This window comes from Varroa jacobsoni, unplaced genomic scaffold (assembly GCF_002532875.2).
Source record: "Varroa jacobsoni isolate VJ856 unplaced genomic scaffold, vjacob_1.0 scaffold_357, whole genome shotgun sequence".
NCBI lineage: Eukaryota > Metazoa > Arthropoda > Arachnida > Mesostigmata > Varroidae > Varroa > Varroa jacobsoni.
The window spans coordinates 144,082-166,124 of NW_019213259.1; the positions used below are offsets into that span (position 1 = coordinate 144,082).

The 22,043-nt window shown below is 37.6% G+C and overlaps 1 protein-coding gene and 2 long non-coding RNA genes across 3 annotated transcripts; 2 read left to right on the plus strand and 1 right to left on the minus strand.

The window, feature by feature from the left end:
- Positions 1 to 374: 374 nt before the first annotated feature.
- LOC111259673 (sodium-dependent glucose transporter 1C) lies at positions 375 to 8,075 on the plus strand. Its single transcript, XM_022831847.2, has 6 exons — positions 375 to 511; positions 856 to 946; positions 1,245 to 1,371; positions 3,429 to 3,587; positions 6,373 to 6,526; positions 6,806 to 8,075. Exons 2-6 carry the CDS (start codon positions 878 to 880, stop codon positions 7,686 to 7,688), a joined length of 1,392 nt encoding a protein of 463 aa, XP_022687582.1. The 5' UTR covers positions 375 to 511; positions 856 to 877; the 3' UTR covers positions 7,689 to 8,075.
- A 1,651-nt stretch (positions 8,076 to 9,726) lies between these two features.
- On the plus strand, positions 9,727 to 14,425 carry LOC147753597 (uncharacterized). Its single transcript, XR_015310711.1, has 2 exons — positions 9,727 to 10,237; positions 13,913 to 14,425. It is a non-coding gene; the product is annotated as an uncharacterized LOC147753597 (long non-coding RNA).
- LOC111259674 (uncharacterized) lies at positions 11,786 to 15,955 on the minus strand. Its single transcript, XR_002679768.2, has 3 exons — positions 15,824 to 15,955; positions 13,924 to 14,094; positions 11,786 to 13,705 (listed from the first exon to the last, which is right to left on the minus strand). It is a non-coding gene; the product is annotated as an uncharacterized LOC111259674 (long non-coding RNA).
- Between the last annotated feature and the right edge of the window lie 6,088 nt (positions 15,956 to 22,043).

A 22,043-nucleotide genomic window follows, 5' to 3' on the forward strand; every position in this document is an offset into this window, starting at 1 on the left:
AGACGCGTAAATTTCTCCTATAAGCCAAGGCTATACTTGGATGGCGTAACAGTATGCCAAAATGCTAGAAATGATGAGAGTTACATTATCTATTAGGAAAAAGCAATAAAGCAATACATTAAATCTAGGGCAGGTTCAAAGCCAATCATATCGGACTGCTCGTACAATTATACCTACAACAAGTATATATGACGTAATCGTGACTGCTCAGAAACGTATAATTACTTAGCTGGACGTTTATGGAAAAACACTAAGCGAGTGCTGTAAATGCGACTCGAATATTAGTGGATGATAGTAAGGTCTATAGATTATATAGACTTTCAGGCTATAAATGAAAGGTGCATATCTTTAGAAACCTTTCCTGCACATTTCCTATTATCCTTGACTAACTCTAAGCAAAATGAGTGATCGTGGCGCGACATTTGGAGGAGGCCCGAGACACTTTTGCGCTCTGCAATCAGTTATTCGGCTTCGGGTGAAGCTCGATACAGTCGAATGCAGCACAACTCAGGTAAGGCCATGGCAGTACTGAGCTGATATTTGCGTTTCATTGTATACTTGTTAAAGAGAAATCGGTTCATCTAGCAACATCGGTTGGAAGTATTGTGTGCGAACAATTAACTTGGGATAGCCCTCGTAGGGCAATAGTCTTGTTTGGAAGGTACAGAGTCATTCATTAAGATCGACTTCGCTTCGTGAACGCAGCCATCTTCGAAGGGTAGACCCATGAATCTGAACGTTATTCATAAATGTTCTATACACATCACACAAGTGCTAACATGTCCAACAATATCTAATGGACCGCTTACAAACAGAAGTAGTAGGTACCTTTTTCCCAACTAACACTCTTTACAGGTGAAACACTCACGGCATCAAAATGATTTTCACGCCAAAGACGATTCGAATATGGCAGACCGTAAACCTAACGATGTCGGTTTTCGCAGTAGTAAGTGTTAGTTTGACTAAGAATGTTTCCATATGTTAATATCTATCTCGCAAGAACCGTTCGTAAAAAGAAGCGTTTAAAACTGAAAAATATATACGTTCATTTATTGCATTGAATCGTCTATGGAGGGTATAGTATTGGCGTTTTATAAAAGCTTTAAAAAATAGAGGTAGTTATTTTGCTGGATCGGGCAATTTGGCATACCCTAACCACTACGAAAATCATTCACACGTTTCGGGAATACGCGTTTCGGACATGAAAAATAATTGGAAAGTGTCGTTCTTGTTTCGTTATGTAGGGGCTCTGCATTGGACTGTACGGAACAAGCTTACTTGATCTAGCTGAGATGTATGACACGCGTGTGGACATCATCGTTTATATTCTTTCGTCTCGCTCGGCTGGATCTATTGTATCCTGCTTCATCGGTATTACGCTGACTTACCATTTAACGCTACGTTGAGCTATACGAAGCAGCTTATCTGAGAGAAATTGCTTGTCATAGACATTAGACCTCACATAAATTGATCGAATCTTTTTTAGCCAACGTAGTTGAATTAGTGCTTAAGGCGTGTTTCACTTTGTAAACTATCATCGAGAGTAAATAATAGTTATTTGAATGAAATTATTATTTTTTTTATAGAACCAACTTATACTAGCCAAAATAAATACAGGACAGGCATTACTCATACACTGGCATAGGTTTTTTCCGGTTATATAGGTTACTTCGATTTTTTTAGCTCATGCTCAACTACTCATGGAGATATCTCAGCTACGTACAACAGCGTATCATTAAAATTCTGAACCCATTAGATAGTTGCGCCTAATGCGAGAAATATAACGTCTGTCAATCATTAGCTGAATTTTACCGAATATACATTTTATCATAATGCGAAAGAACAGAACAGCTGCATATTGACAACGGCGCCATTTAACGTAAACACTCCTCAATCAGGAAATGGGATAGGAGGCAACGAGACGCCGCACTTGAACCATAAACCATTCAGTTATCCTCTTTGAAGAAGTATTAGCTTAATCATCTCTAAGTATATTCAATTCAAAGGCTTGCTTTCGCACAAGCTTCAATAGAGTCGCTCATTGGAAGACAATCCTTTAATAAGTGTGACCATGTGCTTTTATACAAAAACTATCTCAATTGACAATCAAATCGGTCCTCACGGTGACAGTACTGTATATGCTTCTCATGCGTTATATAAGATATATACTATGAAGCATAATCCTGACCCATTGATAGTGTTCGTTCAGCTCCACTTTTTCCAGTTAGCTGAAAACGTACGTGGTCCGGCATTGTTTCATGTACGAAAACAACGCCTTTGCTGTCCACTAGTTCCGGTCGATTTCTTTAAATGGCTTGCTGTATTCTTTTTGGTAGTCGTTAGCAGTAGGGGTCCGAATCAATCGTAATGCCAGGCGGCAGCAACCTATAACGAACGCATGGTTCCTTTTTAGATCCCACCAAACACATAGCATTGCACCCTGGCATCAGTTTAAGCTTTGCCACAGAATATGAGGTATATTTTGCAAATTTTTTTTACTTACGTAGTATTGTTGTGCATGGTCTGTTTTTCAGTACCCGTGACAAACGACTCCGCAGTTTCAGTGTAGCTCTGTAAAGTTTTTCAGATGGAAATACGACTGAGTCAATTCACTATCGAGCTTTTTCAAGTCGTAGCCAGTTTTCTTCAAATGGCTTACAACTATTCTGTGATGTTTATTTAGTTCCTTGGCGGTGCCGTGGCTACCCACGTGTTGGTGTTTTCTCATTTTTGCAATACTTTCATCGGCTTTTCTCGTAATTGGTGTACCAAAGAGGATCTTGCACAAAGGGATTTTTAGAACGAAAGTGGCACAACCGTATTTGGCTGTTTTCTTTGATAACACACCTTGACTATAAACAGGCATATACAGACGGTTCCTTTGTCTTTAATATAATCCAGTTCGAAAATAGAGAGACTTTTGAAGAAGTTCTCTTCTTTAAAACACTAGATCTTAAATCTGAATCAAAGCATTCTAACAATTGAATCACATCTACTACTGTCAAATTTCGACTTTTAAAGACGGTCACAACTTTTTCGGCAACCCAATGTATCAGTAACTCAAAAAAATCTCTTGGTGTGCGCAAGCTGTTTACCCACTACCTTAAAAATTCTCCCCATTGCTCAGCTCTAAATTTTGAAAGTAAGCCCCTTACGTATAATACGATATAGAGCATGCAACCATTTGTTCATTGCTGTGCAGCAGTATTCATCATATGGTGCAACCACAGTAAATTTAACAGTTGCTTTGCATATGCGTCTCGTATACACTATTTGATTTGCAATTGAATACATATGGGCCTGCATAAAGATTGTATCGTGAGCAATTGCGTCCATGTTCTGATATGCCCTTAATCTTAATGAAACCATTGAGTTTTCCAACAAGGGGCCACTGTATAATAGAAATTATCTTCCTTCTATGCTTTTAGCTGGCACCGTATTCCGGTACTATAATATTCAACTCGTGGTGATGCTCAATACTTTCATTGGTGGGCTCTGCCTAATAGCTGTTCCAGTCTGCCCATCGCTGGCTCTTTGTCACATCACCTGCTTCGTTCTCGGCTTTACCATCGGACTTCTTGAAGTTGGTGAGCACCATTATTTTTTTACGTCTGGGTTCTAAATCATAACGACTAAAGATCTGCAAATTCATCGAATAACTTCTGTTATATGATTGGTACGGTACATTTCAAAAATATATTACTAGCACTATTTTTTGTGCATTAAAATATTTAAGTTCGAAACTACACTAAAAGCATCCGATCTAATCGCGCAACGGATATGTGTTATATTTGTGATCTTTCGACGACTTTCAAAATCCAAACGTCGACCTATATGTCTACAACTATACCCCTCGTACTGCTTTAAATGATACACAATACCATATATATTCAGAAAGTAAATAAACACGACCAAACCGAAAAAATGTTGTTTTAAAGAAGAAAAACTAGCCAAATTGGAAACGTACTAATTGAACTAATAGGCATCACACAATAGTAGCCAGTTCTTAACAAAAAGGCAGCGTTGAAACCTAAAAAGGGGCCTAGACGTTCTGGGGGTACATGTCAACGTATTGAAGCTTGTTACTAGTGTTCCTTATCTGTGTGCGTTATCAAGCATCGTACACAAATGCTAAGGCAAGTATGATGAATAGCTTTTTCGAATAAGACATCTACATAATGGTATTATAAATGAATTATAAAAGGATTAGCTAAATGTATTGAGGATTGGGTTTATCAAATTAAGATAGGCAACATGGGCTGACATTGGTGTCACTCAAAAGCTGAGGTTCGATAATAGTACATGTGCTAGAATTCGCCTTTATTTAGATTTAATATGGAGCGCCTTGATGATGAATGAAATGTCGGGAAAAAAAATGGTTGCACTATTGCATTTTATATGATAAAGGCACAAATGCGTGCAGTATCGAAGAAAACGGTCCGAAGATGGTTCCATTGTTTTCGTTCTGGAAATGTCAATCTAAAGATACTTGTCAATGTAAAGGTAACGAGAAATTAGTCTACAAGTTAAGTAAGATGTAAGCAGCCATTGCGTCGCCAAGAATCTAAATAGTCCCTTGAAATCTGGCTATAAATAGAAGGTCGATGTTTGGATACGACAGCCGAGCGTCTTTCGATTCGCGAAACTTTACAGAAACGTTCATGTTTTCCTGCGTCCGCCCTGTACCCTGGTTCCTGCACTATCAGACGATTACCTGTTTCGGTCTCCACAGAAATTTCGAATAATGTTAACTTAGTTTCAATTGAGGGATGCGAAAATCATTTTTCATCTAGAAACCTAGGTGTAAGAAGAAGGCAGATAGATAGGATTCTCATGTAAATCGGACATGGTCAAGTTACTTGTATTGGTTTGAAGTAGATCTAAGTCCATATTTGGTACCAATGTCTTTGTAATTAGACAAAGAAGCAGGTTTATATCTACTCAACTATTTAGCAATATCGTTCGTAATTAGATTTTGAGATTTGAGAGAACTAGGTCCCACCAGTCGAAGTTAACCCTTACCAAATTAACTTTGAAGAATATAACAGAGACTTGCAAAAGAAATATAATCCATGTTGCGGTGAAGATTTATCCATCCGACATCAGAGTAGAAACGAACTCGAATGTTTTGAGCGTCAGAAATATATATTACAGAATAACGGCAATTCAGAAATGTTCAGGTTTACAACTCGAGCAGTAACGGAAATAGTAAACGTTAACAGAGATTTAGAATATACATATGCTACAGTAATAGCATCCTAATACTCACTATTCAGTCGATGCATAAATGACCTTGAAAGGTCTGTAAGTATTGGAAAGTTGTCCGCTACTATTGACTAGGACACTCGTTATTTTTGTATGCCGCTATTTTGTCAAGCACCTTTTTATTGTACTATGGTATGTAGCAAACGAAGCTAGTATTGAAATAAAGAAAAATGGGTGCAGTAAGAGCTAAGTTGAGCTACATGAGATATTTGCGTATTGCATATTACTGACACACGGGAATCCACTAAGATGTAACTGGACGTGCGTTTTCAAAGAACAACTGGCCTAGAGTTGAATGAACCAACGAGGCTTCGTGATCGCTAGACTTCGCTTATTTTCAAAGCACCAGGAAGTATAAGGTTGCTGAGCTGAGATTTACTGGGCCCACAATGAAGGTGGACACGGTGCGGATAGATGCGAAGACGAGACCAAAAACCGTGCACCAGTATATTGTATACCTGAATATTTGGTCCCTCCAATTGACATAACTCTTTTTATGAGCACTCGTCAGCTAAAACTATTGAATTGGAGTTTCGGCTTTTCAGAGGCTATTGGTATGGTAGACGCTACATATAAAATCAATTGCAATTGGTTTTCCAGCCTTTTTATTGGTAGGTAGCTTCTATCTAGGCTTCTCGGGCAGGTTCTCTGGCACGTGCCCGTCATTGTGCAGTCGTAACGTTTTACTTATTTTACTTATAATGAGCGACTCCGGAAACTATAAATATAGTTATAATCCGTTTTCCTGCTCAAACTAAGTCCCTCCCTACTTTACCCTGATACGGGCTCCATGAAGCAATGTGCTGCTGAACTACGATATCCCAAAGCTGTCAGCTATGGGAAAGTAGGTTTTCTAGCGTGATTAACTATCGAACTAATTTAATGGTATGTCCAACTGCCGGCGCAATCGTTTTAGTATAAAGATGAAAAGTAAGTAGACTATGAAAATGCCATACCTACCTAATTCCACGCACTGATTTACAGCGAATGGCTATGCAAGGGGAACGATTATTACGGTGACAATATCTAGAACTGAGTTCGATATTCGGTCTGCTGTTGTCGTCGATTGCAGGAAACGATATATTTAACTATAGGTTTATTTCACAGGTTGCAATGTGTGGCTAATCACCGTTTGGAAAGAAAAATCTGCCGCAATGTTGCAGTTCTATCATTTCATGTTTGGCGTTGGAGCTATGCTTTCTCCGTTCGGCGCCGAGCCTTTTCTCAGCAAGAAACGCCCATTATCCCCGATTGCTTCTTCGTAAGTTTAGATACCTAATAATTTTTAAAGTTACCGAGAAATCAACTTTACCAAAATGTAGCAATCGACCTATAGAGCTATCGGCTCCTATTTGACGACACGAAAGATAACTACTCTAATATTGTATTCCAGATGGACTGTATGGAATTTCTATCAGTTTTTTCTTTTGTAGCATTATAGTCAATAATATCATAACGACTGTAGTATATATTGTCCCCTAATGCGTGTTTCTATTAGACGACATTTTAAGCAGCATATTTTTCGAAATGATATCTACAGGTCTACCGAAAACGCAACAGATTCGACGTTCAACCGAACCACTGCGCCTATCGACTTTCGTTTAGATTTGGCAGATTTTAGTCTTGTTGAGGACGCCGCATCGGATTCCCGTATCTTCATTCCATTTGCAGCATTCGGAGCTTTTTATGCAATTTGTGCAGTCTTAATGTTTCTCTCGTATTTGGTCGACAGCGCTGACATTCGTCAAAATGAAAGAAAACAAACAAAGTTGTCGGATCGTAAGGTCTCACGACGCATGGAATTTATCATTATTTTTGGACTGTGCATTTACGTTCTCTTGGGAGTTGCTAGCGAACAGAACTACGCCTCGATGATCTCAGTTTACGTGATTGGAAGTTTAGACTTCTCGAAAAGCTCAGGCGCGTTTTTGGTATCGGTATTCTGGGCAGCATTCACATTCAGCCGAATCGTTGCCACGGGGTTATCGATCAAAGTAAACCCGATGACAATGTTGTGTGGCAGCCATATTATAGTAATGTTCGCAGCAGTCACCCTCACCGTCCTTCCTCGAACTGAGTGGATCCTTTGGTCAATGACTGCACTTTACGCTTTTGGGTTATCTCCCTTCTTCGGCAACGTTTGCGCTTGGGCACTTCAGTATGTATTTCTCGGTCACAATTATATGGCCGCAATTATGATGTTCGTGTGCATTGGTGCCATGATGCCACCAATTATACTTGCGCCTTTCATCGAGAGCCATCCCATTGCTCTGATGTTCTCGAATATTGCGCTTGCGATCATAATGACCGCGACCGCTATTGGACTGCTAATGCTTGGCCGCCATATTGGTAAACCGCTAGCGAATATCAAAGAATCTCATCAAGAATATGACCCTGTAGAACCTAACGATACTGACCTATGATTCGGATCTCTAAGTTAATTCGTTTCATATTTGGGAAGAAGATAGCTAAAAAGATGGATAAAATAATATGAGTTTCCTTTTGTGCTAATAAATCTGGGGGTATTCGATAGCTCGTGTACATATCCAGCAACGGATTTACAAATCAAATGTCTGTGGAGATACTCCATGTGGCATAAGTAAGCAAAGCTGTATATACAAGAGTCTTATACATATGATAATGGGCTTTGAGTAATATTTATAACATAGGGTGTCTTTTATATTGTTTCATCAAAATTAGGTGCAAAGAAGTTGCCTTTATCGATGCAAGCTACATATATACGCATGTAATAAATAATTATGTTGTACACACAGGAAGCTTGTTTTGTTCTGTGTGACAACTCCATTGTACTTAGTTTGCAGTTCTTGAACATATTATTAAGCACATATAGTTTGAAGCCTTGAAGTTTTATATGTTATAATCAGAAAAAGACGCTTATAGGTAAAATACTGTTACCTTCAACTTCTTGTAATATCCGCTTGTTAATGTAGATAAGCGACTGGTGTATATAGTACTGAACTCCGTCAGGGAAACATGTATATATGTATATAAAACGCTAAACTTTATATCATGAAGGACAAGTACTAGGAACACTTAAATCGGCTCTCTTCATTCCCAAACATCAGTATCATACTGCCCTCTGAAAAAAACGGGTTCGACTATGACTGTACTGCCAAAAACAGCACATAATATATCCAATAGGAATAAAATTAATTTTGGTGGCTACTGCTAGATTTACTGATTTGACTGGAAGTTCTAGATGGTAACAGTTTAAGTATTTATCATCTGCACTATGGCTTTGTTCAAGCCATAATAGATCGACTATATTACGAAATATTCTATGCTGTCTTGGCGAATTTTTCTTTAGAACAAAGTGATACGTGCGTAAAGCCTGTAGAAGAAATAAAGTTTTATTATAATAGATGAAAGAAAAATGTTAACAGTCAGAGAGAGTAGTAACGCATTGCAATTCTTTTTTAGCTCTAATAGTATAAACACTCAAATTTTAACTCAAATTAATTTAGACCTTAACTATGACATAGCTTTTGAAGCGATATGACATGAAGATTTTTAATCTACAAACGGGAATGTCCGGCATCTGTGGCCGAAATTGGCTTACCTTAGCCCTCACAAAGCCCATATTCGCAATCTGTATCGGTTGTAAAAAGCATAAGATTATTTTGCACTAAATAATGCCGAACGCGATATCTTCGTGAAGGTTAAGAATAACTATAAAAAAAAAAAAAAAAAAAAAAGATTTTAAATCAAATGATAAATAGTATATCTGTTTCAATACATGCTAAGATTCGTCCAACTAGTATTTTGAATTTAGTGCACTAACATCTGCTCGCGGTACCAAATGTACGAGTCAAAAGGTTCCTTAAGTAGAAATTTTGATACATTCGTTAGATCAATAGCTGAGCATAGTATATCGGCCAGTTGTACGCTAGCAAAGTGGCCTCCATTCACAGAGAACCGATCCGCCTTGATAAAGAGTCCGCATTGCTTTGCGGCAATATCAGCAATCGTTTCACTGAGTACCCCATGGCACTGTTTCTCAAGATAGCCACGTACATAAAGATCGACATCGCTAACCTTTCGATATAGTTGCCGCGTTATTTCGAAGGAGTGCTTGGTCATTATTTGATGTAGATCACAAAATTTTTCAGTTGTTCGATTTTGCAAATGTGCGAGGTAGTTTACATAAGGTCGTAGACCGTGGTCACGGGCTCGTTGTACATTGATTACTACTAGGTCTAAATCGAAATCCCCGTCAGTGTCGTGATGATGGGCAACGATATCAGATGCTAGGAATCTTGCTGGCTTATCCCTAGAGGAGATCAACGATACTATAACACGTGTGCAGTTGTCAGAACCTTTTCGAAACAAATAGTCGACATCAAAGAACTTCAACATCAAACCAGCTGCAAGTCATTCGAGTATCATTGTATGCAATCAGAAGCTAGCTATAAAGTTAAACGTACCTGCTTCCAAGGAATCACCAGATGATTAAAAGATAGCAGTTTCTAATCGAGAAGAGTACCACTCAATAGCAATAATAGAAACTCCCTTGTGACAACTACCTGAAACTGCGCTATATTTATCCTTCTAGCTTCCTCAAATATTCGGTTATTCATCTACTTAGGGTTGAGTTTGTTATGTTGGGTTAACAAACAAAGTATATGCAAAGTAGTTAATACTTTTGTTGGCAGCAAAATGCCATCACCATCAACGTTAAATTGATACGGCATTTTCCGACTTTTTCTCTAAAAAGTCGGAAGACGCCGTAAGTTAGAGAATTTACCTCAGGTCCGTCATTTCCGTAGGTCAATTTAGGCAGTGCTTGTTTGTTGGCGTGCCCAAGTTGAACTGCATGGGCAACGAGCCTCTCTGATAAAGTTGATACAGGTTACATTGTAACGCTGATAAAACGGGTGTTCGTTCCGCTACATTTAGAGCCATTGAATATTGAGGAACAAACGGAGTAACGCAGCAACCACTGAGTGGATTGGTAAGCGCAATAATGAAATCGCAGAATTTGCTAGATCATGATCTAGAAACTAGCCGAATGCGACAAATAAATCTGTAGTCGCCCCCGCCACTGCAGTAGAACCAATTTTAATGTGCCGTAATTTTACTGAAACAGATTTAGCACCAAATGGAATGCTAATACCATCACGATATGTGCCAGCAAAATGCGAAGTAAACTTGAATAAGTTGAACTCCATTTTGAGTTTGTTGTTCATCGTAACTTTGGTAGATTTGTCTACATGAAGGCACGGGTTTCACGCGGTGCCTGAAGATTATCATGTCACAATAAACACATAACATAACAATTTAAAGAGAATTAGTATAGCACTATTATGATTCTATAGTGGTTGTCTGTTGCTCCAACTGCCCCTGGTGCCACAAAATAACTACGGCTATCCAGAGCAACATTTAAGTAACTAACGATATGAAATAAGAAGTGCAGTACTTAAAAATTGATTTGCTTAAATATACGCACACGCGTACCACTTGCGTAGTATCTGTAGAAAGTCTCGTGCCCTGTAAAAACGACTTTCTTCGTCCCACTGCTGCCTGCTTGCAATGTGGTTAACATTCGATTCACAGATCCGTCTCTCAATAGTATTATTATATGAGCCAAGTGTTACGCGATGCATTAAGTTAGCGTAAAGTTAGAGTAAAGAAATGTTTTGTCGCATGGTTCTGGAAGAGAAGAAGCCATATTTCGGAGACAATGAAAAATTATTTACTGGAGGCTAGATATATATACATATATATATAGGTATTTTATTTTTTATGATTCGTAGATGAGTGCGCTATTTCAAAGCAACGAAAATGCACTTGCATGCATATGTCAGTGCTTTTTTTAATATCCGCAACTCAGGTTACCCAAGGAAAACTATTCCTTGACATCTACCGAACTTATCTTTAAGTTACTGCCTGAGTGTGAGAAATCGAATGCGACACATTTTCTGCTTTTATTTATACCAGATAATAGAAAATTCAAATTAGCCCGAACAATAAGCAGTGAAGTTTAAGGCGATTATTCCGGTGATAATTGAGCCGGCCGCTAGGCTCGTATCGTAAACCAGTTTGACATAAGTTGTGCCTCCGGGTCTAAACATGCACGAAACACGTTTTGCAAAGGTATTCATCATGAAAAAATTCAAAGTAAAAAGTCGCATGCAAGTAACAAATTGGTTGACCTGCGGATTCCTTAAATGAGGAAAGGGCCGAAAATACGAAAGCAGGCTCGAAGTTTAATCAAAGACGTGAAATTATTCACGAACGGAAAACGCGGACACGGCCTAAGACAGCAGGCAATTAGAGGCTTGATTTAGATGATAGAAATGCGAAACCACGAGATCGATTACCCCTCGTAGCAGTGGCCGAAGCTGGAAACTGCAAGACGACGCTCCTGGCCGACCTTCGAGGGCCTGTTAACAATTAAACGCTGTTAACAGTAATAAGCGGCCACGTTACCATCCAAGCTTGAAAAAGCTTTAAAAAATGCAGAAGCGATTTTTTTGAAAATCAAAAAATTAGTTTGAACTTAGATATTGTATAAGTCATGAGGCGCTAAAAGCTCAAAAATTTATTTCTACAAATGGGTCATACCACCATGTCTCGCTTTTTACGCGCATCATGTTACCTATAACTACTTCTGGAACTACAATGACTTCAGTCAATCAATGTACGGTCGAATTCCTTCTCCATGTAACTAAGCCAGTTGCATGTTTTCATATTCCGGCGAACATTCATCCTTAAATGGTAGCCAATGGTGGATGTGCTTACCGGATACTTTGATACACACAAATCGTAGCAAATCATAAATCATAATCAGGTAGAGCTTTTATTTTTGTCTGCTCCGAAAACTTTCGGATCTATTTTCTCAATATCAAGATTTGAGAGAGGGTGCCGCTAATTTTTGGTCCAATGCCTTTTTATATATGCTTAAAGAAACATAGGCTAAGATGACATTTTTTACTTGAAAGCTTATATAATTTAGTGTACGAAACATGTTGATTGAAACTTAGTATGGTACGACAGCTCTGTTATTTGGCTACTATGTAAGGTCACATGGTTTGAATATATACACATAAATAATTACTATGTTAAATTTTTCAAAAGTCTCTCAGCTCATCCCAACGTTCGAGTGAAATGAGATAGATTATATTTCGATCCAGTGTGTAACTAAATTACAAAAAAAAAAAACAAATACAAAAAAGAGATCGACTCGTTGCTATATTTCTCCTTGATGACTAGTAACTATATTCCGTGATGCCCATAGAATTTCATAAATTCTATGGGCACCACGGAAGGACAGATCTCGTCATCTCCTTAACGCATTAGTTATTAGGCTTGTTATTCTGCAAAAATATCAACCAACTAGAAAAAGTAAGAAAAAGATAAGTTTCACCCAGATACTGGGAGCACTACTGCTGGGGCCAGATCTTAAGTGTCAGCTCAGTGTTACCTAGCCGTAGATCGTAATGCCGAAAATACCGGAATAAGTCTAGTTTCTGAGAAAATGATGGCTACGTCGGGTATTTTTTGGTGTTCGATGCACTTGTAACACAGAATAATGTAATTATGGTAAATAATGTAAAAACCGTAGTGTGAGTATGATTATGATTCTGGTGCATAAAAACACTTGGGCGAGCAACTATGATATTTGCTTAGTCATGGGCGTCTTCACTCACCCCAACGCCATCTTTTAGACATACTTTAATTTTAAAAAAATGAGCTAGAAAAATATGAGCTATGTGAATCAAAATATGCGCATTACTACAAGCTAGAAGAACTTGCTATTTATGTGTGCATGTGTGTTTGAGAGTGTGTGTGCTGGCTAACATAAACCGCAAGATTAAAGGTGTTGCATCGGTCTGCACGTGTATAAGCAGATCCGCGCGTCGTATCCCGATAGTGTTTTAGATAAAAATCAACCACTCTTCTGAAAAAGTATAGTTTGTGCTGATCACAAAACTTTTAAAAACAATGGAGCATTTATATTAGACTATTTTAGAGTCTTCTGATCGTCGTAAATATAATGTCCGCATACGTCCTATTTCTACAGTTTTGATTATAGTTCACATATAAAATGTAACATTTAAATTACGGTATCATGCATTTTCACTACAGTAAACTAATCCGTAGCGCTACATATTGCATATAAAGTAGCTCGTCCCTAAAGATTCGGTCAGACGATGCTCGGCTGATGTATTTTTAGGACGGCCTACCGTCCTTGTGATAGCTTAGTGGACAATGTAGTTGCGTGCTAATTTTAGGTACATGTTGTGATCTTGGTTCGGGCCCAGGCGTGTACACACAGTTCCTTTCGTGCTGGGGGTTAGCCGTTTGATGAGATAGTTAAGGGTCGTACCGGACGTAGAACTCGAAATATAGAGGACGGCCTATCATAATAATCCGCAGTGAAATTATTCATAACTTCAGCTGTTAGGGCGTGCGGCTTCTGAAAACAAAGCAAGCTATTTAATAAATGCTACCCACCTTCATTTAGCAATAAATCTTGCAGCCCGAACATTTTGTCAAGGGACCGTAAAGTCTGAAATAATATGCGTGGGCGGCTTTAGGAAACGAAACATCAAGTCGCACCAATTTTTTTTTCAGGAATTACGAATATTTCCTGAGACTTTATTTTTCCTTGTTGTGGAAGTAGGTCGAACTTACGGTGAAATTAAGATCCATGTAAATCACATTTTCATCTATGGACGAGCGCGAGCAGAAGAACATCACTAGGGTGTGCCGAAACAATGACGTCTCTTCATAATCCATCGCCTAATCAGATTATCGCAATGGAGTGTCTTTGAAGATTTGATCGAATCGGTCGTAATGAACAACCTGCCGAAGCAGTAAATATTGGCACAAAATTATTAACATCTTATAGTCCAAAACTTACTTATTCTATGGTACTTCTTTTGCGACAAAAAACGAACCTGGGGCCGCAGGCCAGGCGGATCGTTTGAATTTAACCGAGTACGGAGACTACTGTAGAACACTTCAGCGAAAACAATATTTGATAGCATATGAAATGTACTATACTGGCCCTGGCTTATTCTTGTACGTTTTCAACGTAAATATTCCAAGTTGAGCACTTATCGTTGGTTCATAAATGTTGGTTTGAAAGTTTCTTTCAATATAATTTAAATAAAGTTCAAAATAACTCAATTCAGCTTTTTAAGAGTATTTCATTTATCCTTTAATTTAGTTTTCTTATTTATGAGCTAAATAGCTATGAGTAGTATTGAATAAATTTGTAAGCCTGTACGATTTGTATTATTTGGCAAACCTCTAAAAGAAAAGTTATGCATCACGTAGAAGCTATTCGTTTATGAGCATCTACGAGTAAATCGCGACTATCCGTTGCGCTTTTTCGAAATGAGATAAAGAACAAGAGCGAACATTGTCGATTTTTGTGTAACGTTTTTTACATCAGGAAAGACAAACAAATGAATGAGTCCTCCGCAATTATTAAACGCGTGCTCCAAAGGTTGCGCACGTCCTTCAAGGGGGACCCAAAATCACGTATGGGTCAGACGATCCGTTACGGCCCTTTATACGTTGATAACTACGCTTACATAAGGAAACAACGTGTCTTGCTGGGTCAAACTGATTATATCTTTTAGTCAAAAAAAAACTCATCTGCTGAAGGGATACGTAGAAATATCAGAGTTTGGGTGTCTGATAAACCCAACAATCGCCACTTGGAATGATGAACTTCTAAAAGGCGTACGGTTGTGATCGTGTACACGAAGCGTACTGTTAACACAAACTTAGCTTAGAAAAAGAGTTGTTTGTTACGTAAACTATAAATTTTCTAATATCGGCAATAGAAAATCCGAATTATCAGTTCTACCGGTTCCGAATATATTTACCGACAAAAAATGTTTGAAATCAGACAGAGCTGTTCTGTCCATTCAACCATATAGCCTCAAAACAAATCTTTCGGCGTTAACGCCCGGTACCTAGTCATTGTTTCACATGTGTGTCCCCTTCTAACACGGAATAGAGCTTGTGTACGCGTGGATTCAACTCTACTAGGCACACAAGTTTGCACTGCATAATCACACGAACAAAAATCGTCCCGTCATGCAGTTTGTGTTATTCCTAGTTCGAGCTACTCAATATCAAAAAAATATTCAATTGTATCGGTCGCATAAAAACGTCTAGAGCTTATATATAAAGAGAAGGATGTTATCTTTGTAGAAGCGGTAGTACGCGCAAATGGCGGTGTAATAGGTAAAAATGACAGAAAATAGTAAATTACACATCATTAGATAAATGCTCATGTGTGAAAAGTTCTCCTTGGTTAAAGAAATGCGAACAATCGGCATGAATTCATGGAATTATGAATAATAATTGTAATAATAACAAATTGTCACATTGGGCTACGTAGTGAAATAAGAAAAAAATGTTTTCATTCTAGTTTATGGAGTACATGTTTAAAAAGACATAGCCACTGCCAATATTGCTGAAAAACCCTATCACATTTGGCATTCGTATTAAACATATTTCTTATCTTCTAAGTCGGTTTTTTCTATTAGCCTATATAAACAATTTTTCGCTTTACCTTTGGATTAAACTGGCTTGTAGTGGCGAGGACATGAATTAAAAAAATTTCTTTCATTTCTAATTAATTCTAAATTAAATTTAAAAATAGTTGTTTTTACAAGGAGAAAACATCTTTATAGAGAAAGATCCTACTGTGTCTTAGCGGGGTATGCAGAAAGAGCGTGCCGACATTGTCCTAAAGTCTGAATGAATGGATTGTTCTCTGTGAGCCCTTTAAGTAGTATACTGAACGTAATCTATTTATGCACATATAACATATAACACCTACAAGACTATGTGCTGCAGTGCGGTTGTACGTGCCACCAGCTTGAATGTACTCTGCCATACGGCTCGTGGTAATCGTACAGTGCATGGAATACGGCAATAGATGGACTCTGATCATACAGCTGAGTGAGAATAAATGTTTTCACTGAACCTCACAACGGCGTATGACTTCATAAGCAGGTTGGTCAGCCGCCAGATGGGTTAAACAGCTTGGTATTTTCTATTGATTTCCCCTCGGAATCCGCAAACGCATCGTATGTGAGGTGCACTCACAGCTTTGTCTTCCGTGGTGATAATGTTTATCCTATTTAAAAGCAGAGCTGAGCACTGAGCACAATCATATTCACTGAGAAGCAGTTTGTGTCGAAATTGTGTCATATTTGTAGTCGTAAGTACGCCCCTTAGCGGTCGACCAGCTTGCGCGCTTTGGCTTAAAAACGCTCTGAAAGCTTTGATCATTCCTGGAATCAGTCATCAGAAAACATCAGTCAGAAAACATAACGATATTGATGGAACAGCAAAAAATTGTTACACATTAATCACACCACTGTCGTCAATCATTCTAATTTCTACGCACTTTTAGCTGTAATGTTTAATTCTGTTTTGTTCAAGAATTTACTCATCGAAACTAATTCCAGGCCATTTGATATAACTATCTACAATAATTCAGGTGTAAGAACCTCTAAGAGATTACCAAGGTTAGTGCGCGAGCGAAGCAAAATTGCTATTGTTTTAGGCAACTTTTTGTCATACTTGCTACAAAAAATAGCTAAATTTTGAACAGTTGTTTTGAGGATCATTCTCTTTTTCGGGATCCTCGTCTGGGAAAGGTTGCGACAAATGCCTTTCTAGTAAGCTTTCTAACCATGGAAATGCTATGCCTTGCGGGCACGCCCATTTCTGAGGTCCGAACCCATATAGCAGTTGATTATCAATAAACAAAAGAGAAAGCAAATTGTTTTGAATTTTTCAATAACCTAACCAAATGACGTAGATTTTTAGCTCAGAGAATTTGAAATACCAGCATCATGAGTGCCTAACGGCTCTATTTTCTGAATGACATGGGATTATCAGCATAACTTATGTTTTGTTTCCAAAAAGAAAATTAGAGTACTGTGATTCGCATCACCGACTTGCATATATCTCTCGCGAAAATTGTGTTGAAAATTGTCGCGTCTATTAGCTTTAGTTACGTGGGTTGATATAAAATTATCGTGATATTTTGGCGAGAGGTGCATCGCGGTTGGGGTTGTGAAAAGCTTAGCAGCAAGTGGACTTATTCGCAGAGGAAAGATCTGATGCTGTACACCACATTGAGCATTTTATCATCGAGCAAAATCAAGAACTAGTTGTCTAGCCTACCATGCCAATTCTACTGGTTCACTTACCGCTTTTCAATTGAAGTTTTCCAGCAGACATTGCATAATTTCCCATCTTCTAATAATTATTTAATTAACCTTTTCAGTGTTTTCTGACGTTTCTTAAGTTATCTTTTCATTTAGAGGTAAAGCTCAACAAACTGTCGATCTATAGCTATTACTCGTTTCTGTGCACAACCCAGTCGAATGTGTCAAACGTCAGCCTGAGACCCGCCTTTTAAACAAAAACTTTTCCCTAACTCGCATATCGTATTCTCGAACACTCACTGTCGGATGTATAATATAGTCATTTTAGCTCTTCATGCGATGAAGAACGCCTATTTAGTAGCCCTAAGTGATGTCGCAAAATTACTTTACACATCTATTTCCCCTTGGTACTCTGTTCCTGTTGTTTACAACTGCTTTAAATCCTATTCTACCACCATAGCTTCCTAGTTATACGTAGCAATAACTAGATTTCGAAGGACCATTTAATAACGCACGGGGCTCCACAATGTTTTCTTAAACCCATTCAATTTAAATAATTTAACCCATGTATGTATCTGCCAGGTAAACGTCTTTATTTCCCTTATCCAATTCCACAAAAGTGTTTGACACTAGCTCGCACAATGTCTTTTTGAGAATAACTTCCTACTGCAATTTTTCTCCTTCCTTTGCGATTGGTTGAACATTTATTTGACCAACTGCGTTTTTATTGTATGCATTGCTAGTTTCGTCTAGAATGATTACTAAGTAACACGGTGTTTCCACAAAGCTTTATCCTGAACTATTTATATTTATGCTTAAAATTTTTATATTCTTTCCCGTATTGAGTCCTGTAGAAATAGCCTGCACACACATTGTTGTTTTATTAACACTGTCAATAGATAGGCTTACGCGAAATGTAGCTCTGATGCACATGAACATTTTCTAAACGTTTCGATAATGGGTTGTGTCTCCATTTTTTCAATTTCTCAGTACTTCATAAATATATTAAACAGTAAGGGTATCTAGCTAGTCATTGTCATTTTATAATGGTATATTATCATTAATTATACCAATATTATTATAATGGTATAATTAATGATATCTAATTTTCAAATTTCGACTTAAGAACGACTTCTGCATCAACTCGAAATTGGCAATCTATGAGATTAATTAATTCATTTATTTTTTTTTATTTTGAAAAATAAAATCTCGAATTTTGTATTGATTAGGAATATTAATAGAGAAATTAATAAAGAAATTATCAATATTATTAAAAATATTATTTATTTTTCCAAAATAGATAAGTCTTTAATTTTTTTTATTTATTAACCTATTTTTGCTTGTTATATAAAAAAAATGTTTAGATTTATTTCCTTATATTCTTACTTCAATAAGGCATTTGTCAGTAACAATGAGATTATTACTATCCATATTGAAAATCAATAGTCTTATTTGGGTACGTTAGTTTTTCTAGTCAAATGTCTACACATTTGACGCCATTAGGGACACATTTTTTTTTAGTTTTGATAAAAACTGCTAGGAATTTAATTGGTTCCGTAATTTTGGTTGTATGATTAGCGGCAAGTACGATAATTGACAAGCGTTCAATCAATGACAACCTCCTTCCGTTTGTATAGTATGTTCGTTGGCGGGACCTTGAACTCCTTACCACTCTTAATCCATTGCGAAATATTTTGTCCATATTTAACTACTGTGTTCAGTAGGTGAGTTGGTGCAGTTTTGTTGTTGTTCCTACGTTAGAAATGTCACATGAAACTATCATATGATGCTTGGCACCTCAGTCTCTCCAAATTGCTGCATCATTTGAACTTGTATGTTTAAATAAAGTTTATTTGAAGCTTTTTGGCTGAATAAACTAAACTTCTCGTAAAGTTGCTCTGCTTACTCAAATAACTGTACTTCTATAGTGAGGAGGAAAATTTAAAGCCAGGCGGTTCAGTTTAGTAGAGGACAATAAATACAGTTTCAAACAACATTTAAGACAATGCGCAATGAACTAAACACTCTTTTTTAATTGGTTTGTAGTTCCCAATTTTTGCCCGTAGCTCTCTTTGTGAATTTTTTTAATATTGTTATTATTAGTATGGCTATCTGTATGAGTACGGCGACATTTCGGTTATCACGCGAAAGCTTCGGTTCACGGCAGTTTTCTGACTAGCAGACGAAAAAGCCAAATTCATACCCAATGTGTACGAATGGCACGCGAATAGAAATACACAATTGTAATTTTAACACTATTCAAATGTTCGGCATGTCTGTTTCGCTTCAAGCCAGCGTATCAATTTAAATATGACATTAATATTAACCCTAAGCTTTACCTTTATGTCTGCTGTTCGACGCATCTAGCAATTTGTAGCTTTGTAGCTAGCTATAAGTGGTCCTCTGCATCTCTATGTCGTTGTCAGTGATCGAGACGGCAAACATTGGTAGAACAAAACTTGCTTCTATGGCGTATATATAAAAGCAGATATTACCAAGGTTTGTAAATAGTCAATAAATCAGTTGCTGTGGCGTAGATCATAGATGTTGTTGACTACAACTCAAAAGTAAGAAAAAATTGATTCACAATCAGAACGTGACTTATATTGTGTTTCCCTGTATGCACAGCGTATTGCATTATGTTACACAATGAAAAGGCAAAATTATTTAAGAACAGTCCTAAAAAAGTGCTTGCGTTCCTTTTTCGGAAGGTCAGAATTTATAGTGGCTGGCGAAGAAGCAGGACGCTACGGGGTTACAAAAATTAACTTTGAAAATAATTCTTCTATTCTTCTTACTTTAATGCTGTTAGAGTTAATTCAACAGACTTAGCAGTAGCTGTGCTGGAATTGCGACGAGAACTCTTTCAGGCAAAGCGATTCGCTAATAGCTAACTGTTCTGACGTGATCTTCACGTTCTCCTTGCACAGGGCCCTTTTTGTTGACTGTTTTCTGCTTTGTTAACTTGACTTAGCAAAACTTATGCTTGTTGTTAATCGACTAGCTGAGTAGGAGCACGCGGTTGAATGGCACAAGTATGAATTCAGTAATGGTAGAGCTGAGGTAGCTGCAAATTGATCCGGAGTTTTGCAGTCATTACCACTCTAATGTTTATCGAAACAAGGCAATTCATGAAGAACAGTAAGACCTCTAGTCAATTTTTTGATTAAGAGTCTAGGATGGTGTGTCTCAAAGTGATGGACCGATGAGAGTGTTATTATTTAGGGTTACATAAAAATAGAGAATTTACCTTTATAAAACCATTTGAAAACCGTTATGCAGAGCCTCACTTACATCTGTGCAATATACCATGGATTGTATATATTTCCTGAAGATCAAAGAAATTGAATAATCTATTGTTTAGTAGATAAGTAGAGATGACACTCTATTCATTCGTCAAAAAATACAGATTTGATCAAAAGGTCTGACAAAATCATGACATCCATAGGCAAACACGGTTGACGAAATATTCACTATATTTATTTCAAAAATTAATGCTTGGACTGAAGCCCATATAGGCTGAACTATAGGCAAATGAGCTCAAATAGCTTCACGTAGGACCGTTGTAACCATATAGCAGACTTGAGATTTTTAAAACGCACTGGTCTTTGTGGCATCCAGGTTACGTATTAAAACATAATGATCACAATGACAAAAACTATTAGAAAGATGCTCCAAAGGGCTTTAGCCACCAGGCAGGTTTTATGAGTATCAGCCATTCCGTTGCATCAGAATTTCTCGATAGGTACTTTTCGAAGCAAGAGGCTCAAATATATGAATATTTGGCAGAATGGGCATAATATCACACTAACTTTGACCCGGGGGCTAAACTACCAATTTGAAAAACCCTTTGAAGAAAACGATTTTGTGGAAGAGAACTTACTACAAGCCAATACGGAGTTAGTTGCTGGTAAGTCGAAAGCCGCCATGAGTGGAGCGGTTCTACATAGCCATTGCCACTTATATATACATTTCGAGTACAACTATGCAGTATTGCTAAAAACCGTCTACTGGAGGATGTTTCGAAGATGAAACACACACACAGGACGTAGAACTAATGAAGGCTTGATAACAAGGAATATTTTGAGTCCATGTAAATGGCTTCGTTACCGCTTTAAATTTGACAAAGCGTCTAGTGTGGTATAAAGCCACAAAAGAGACTAGAATGTTACACAAGAATCATAATACTTAATTTGTATTTTAAATCGGCTTACAGTCTTCCCTAAACACGCGCAAGCTATTTTTATAGGGATAGTACCTAGTAGAATTATTGAATTCAATAGACCAAATAATTTTTCTCCTATTTAATTGCATTTATATCGATCAGGGTTCAAACCAGTTCAAAGATTCACTGGTTGAAATTTTGATATCGAAATCAGTGTCAAGGCACGACTATTGTCCCTGTCACTCCAATGCATTTCCTTCAGCATTTTAGATTCCGGGGAAATGCTGTCCTGTTCTACTTTAGTGACCGTAGGACCGTACAAGAGAAAACAAACAGTTGGAAAGCACGATTACTTAATTTCGTCCATGCTCTGCTTTTTAAAAATCTCCCGGATTCCGAACGACTTAGAACTGACTAAATCTCAGGCTATAGTATACATATAG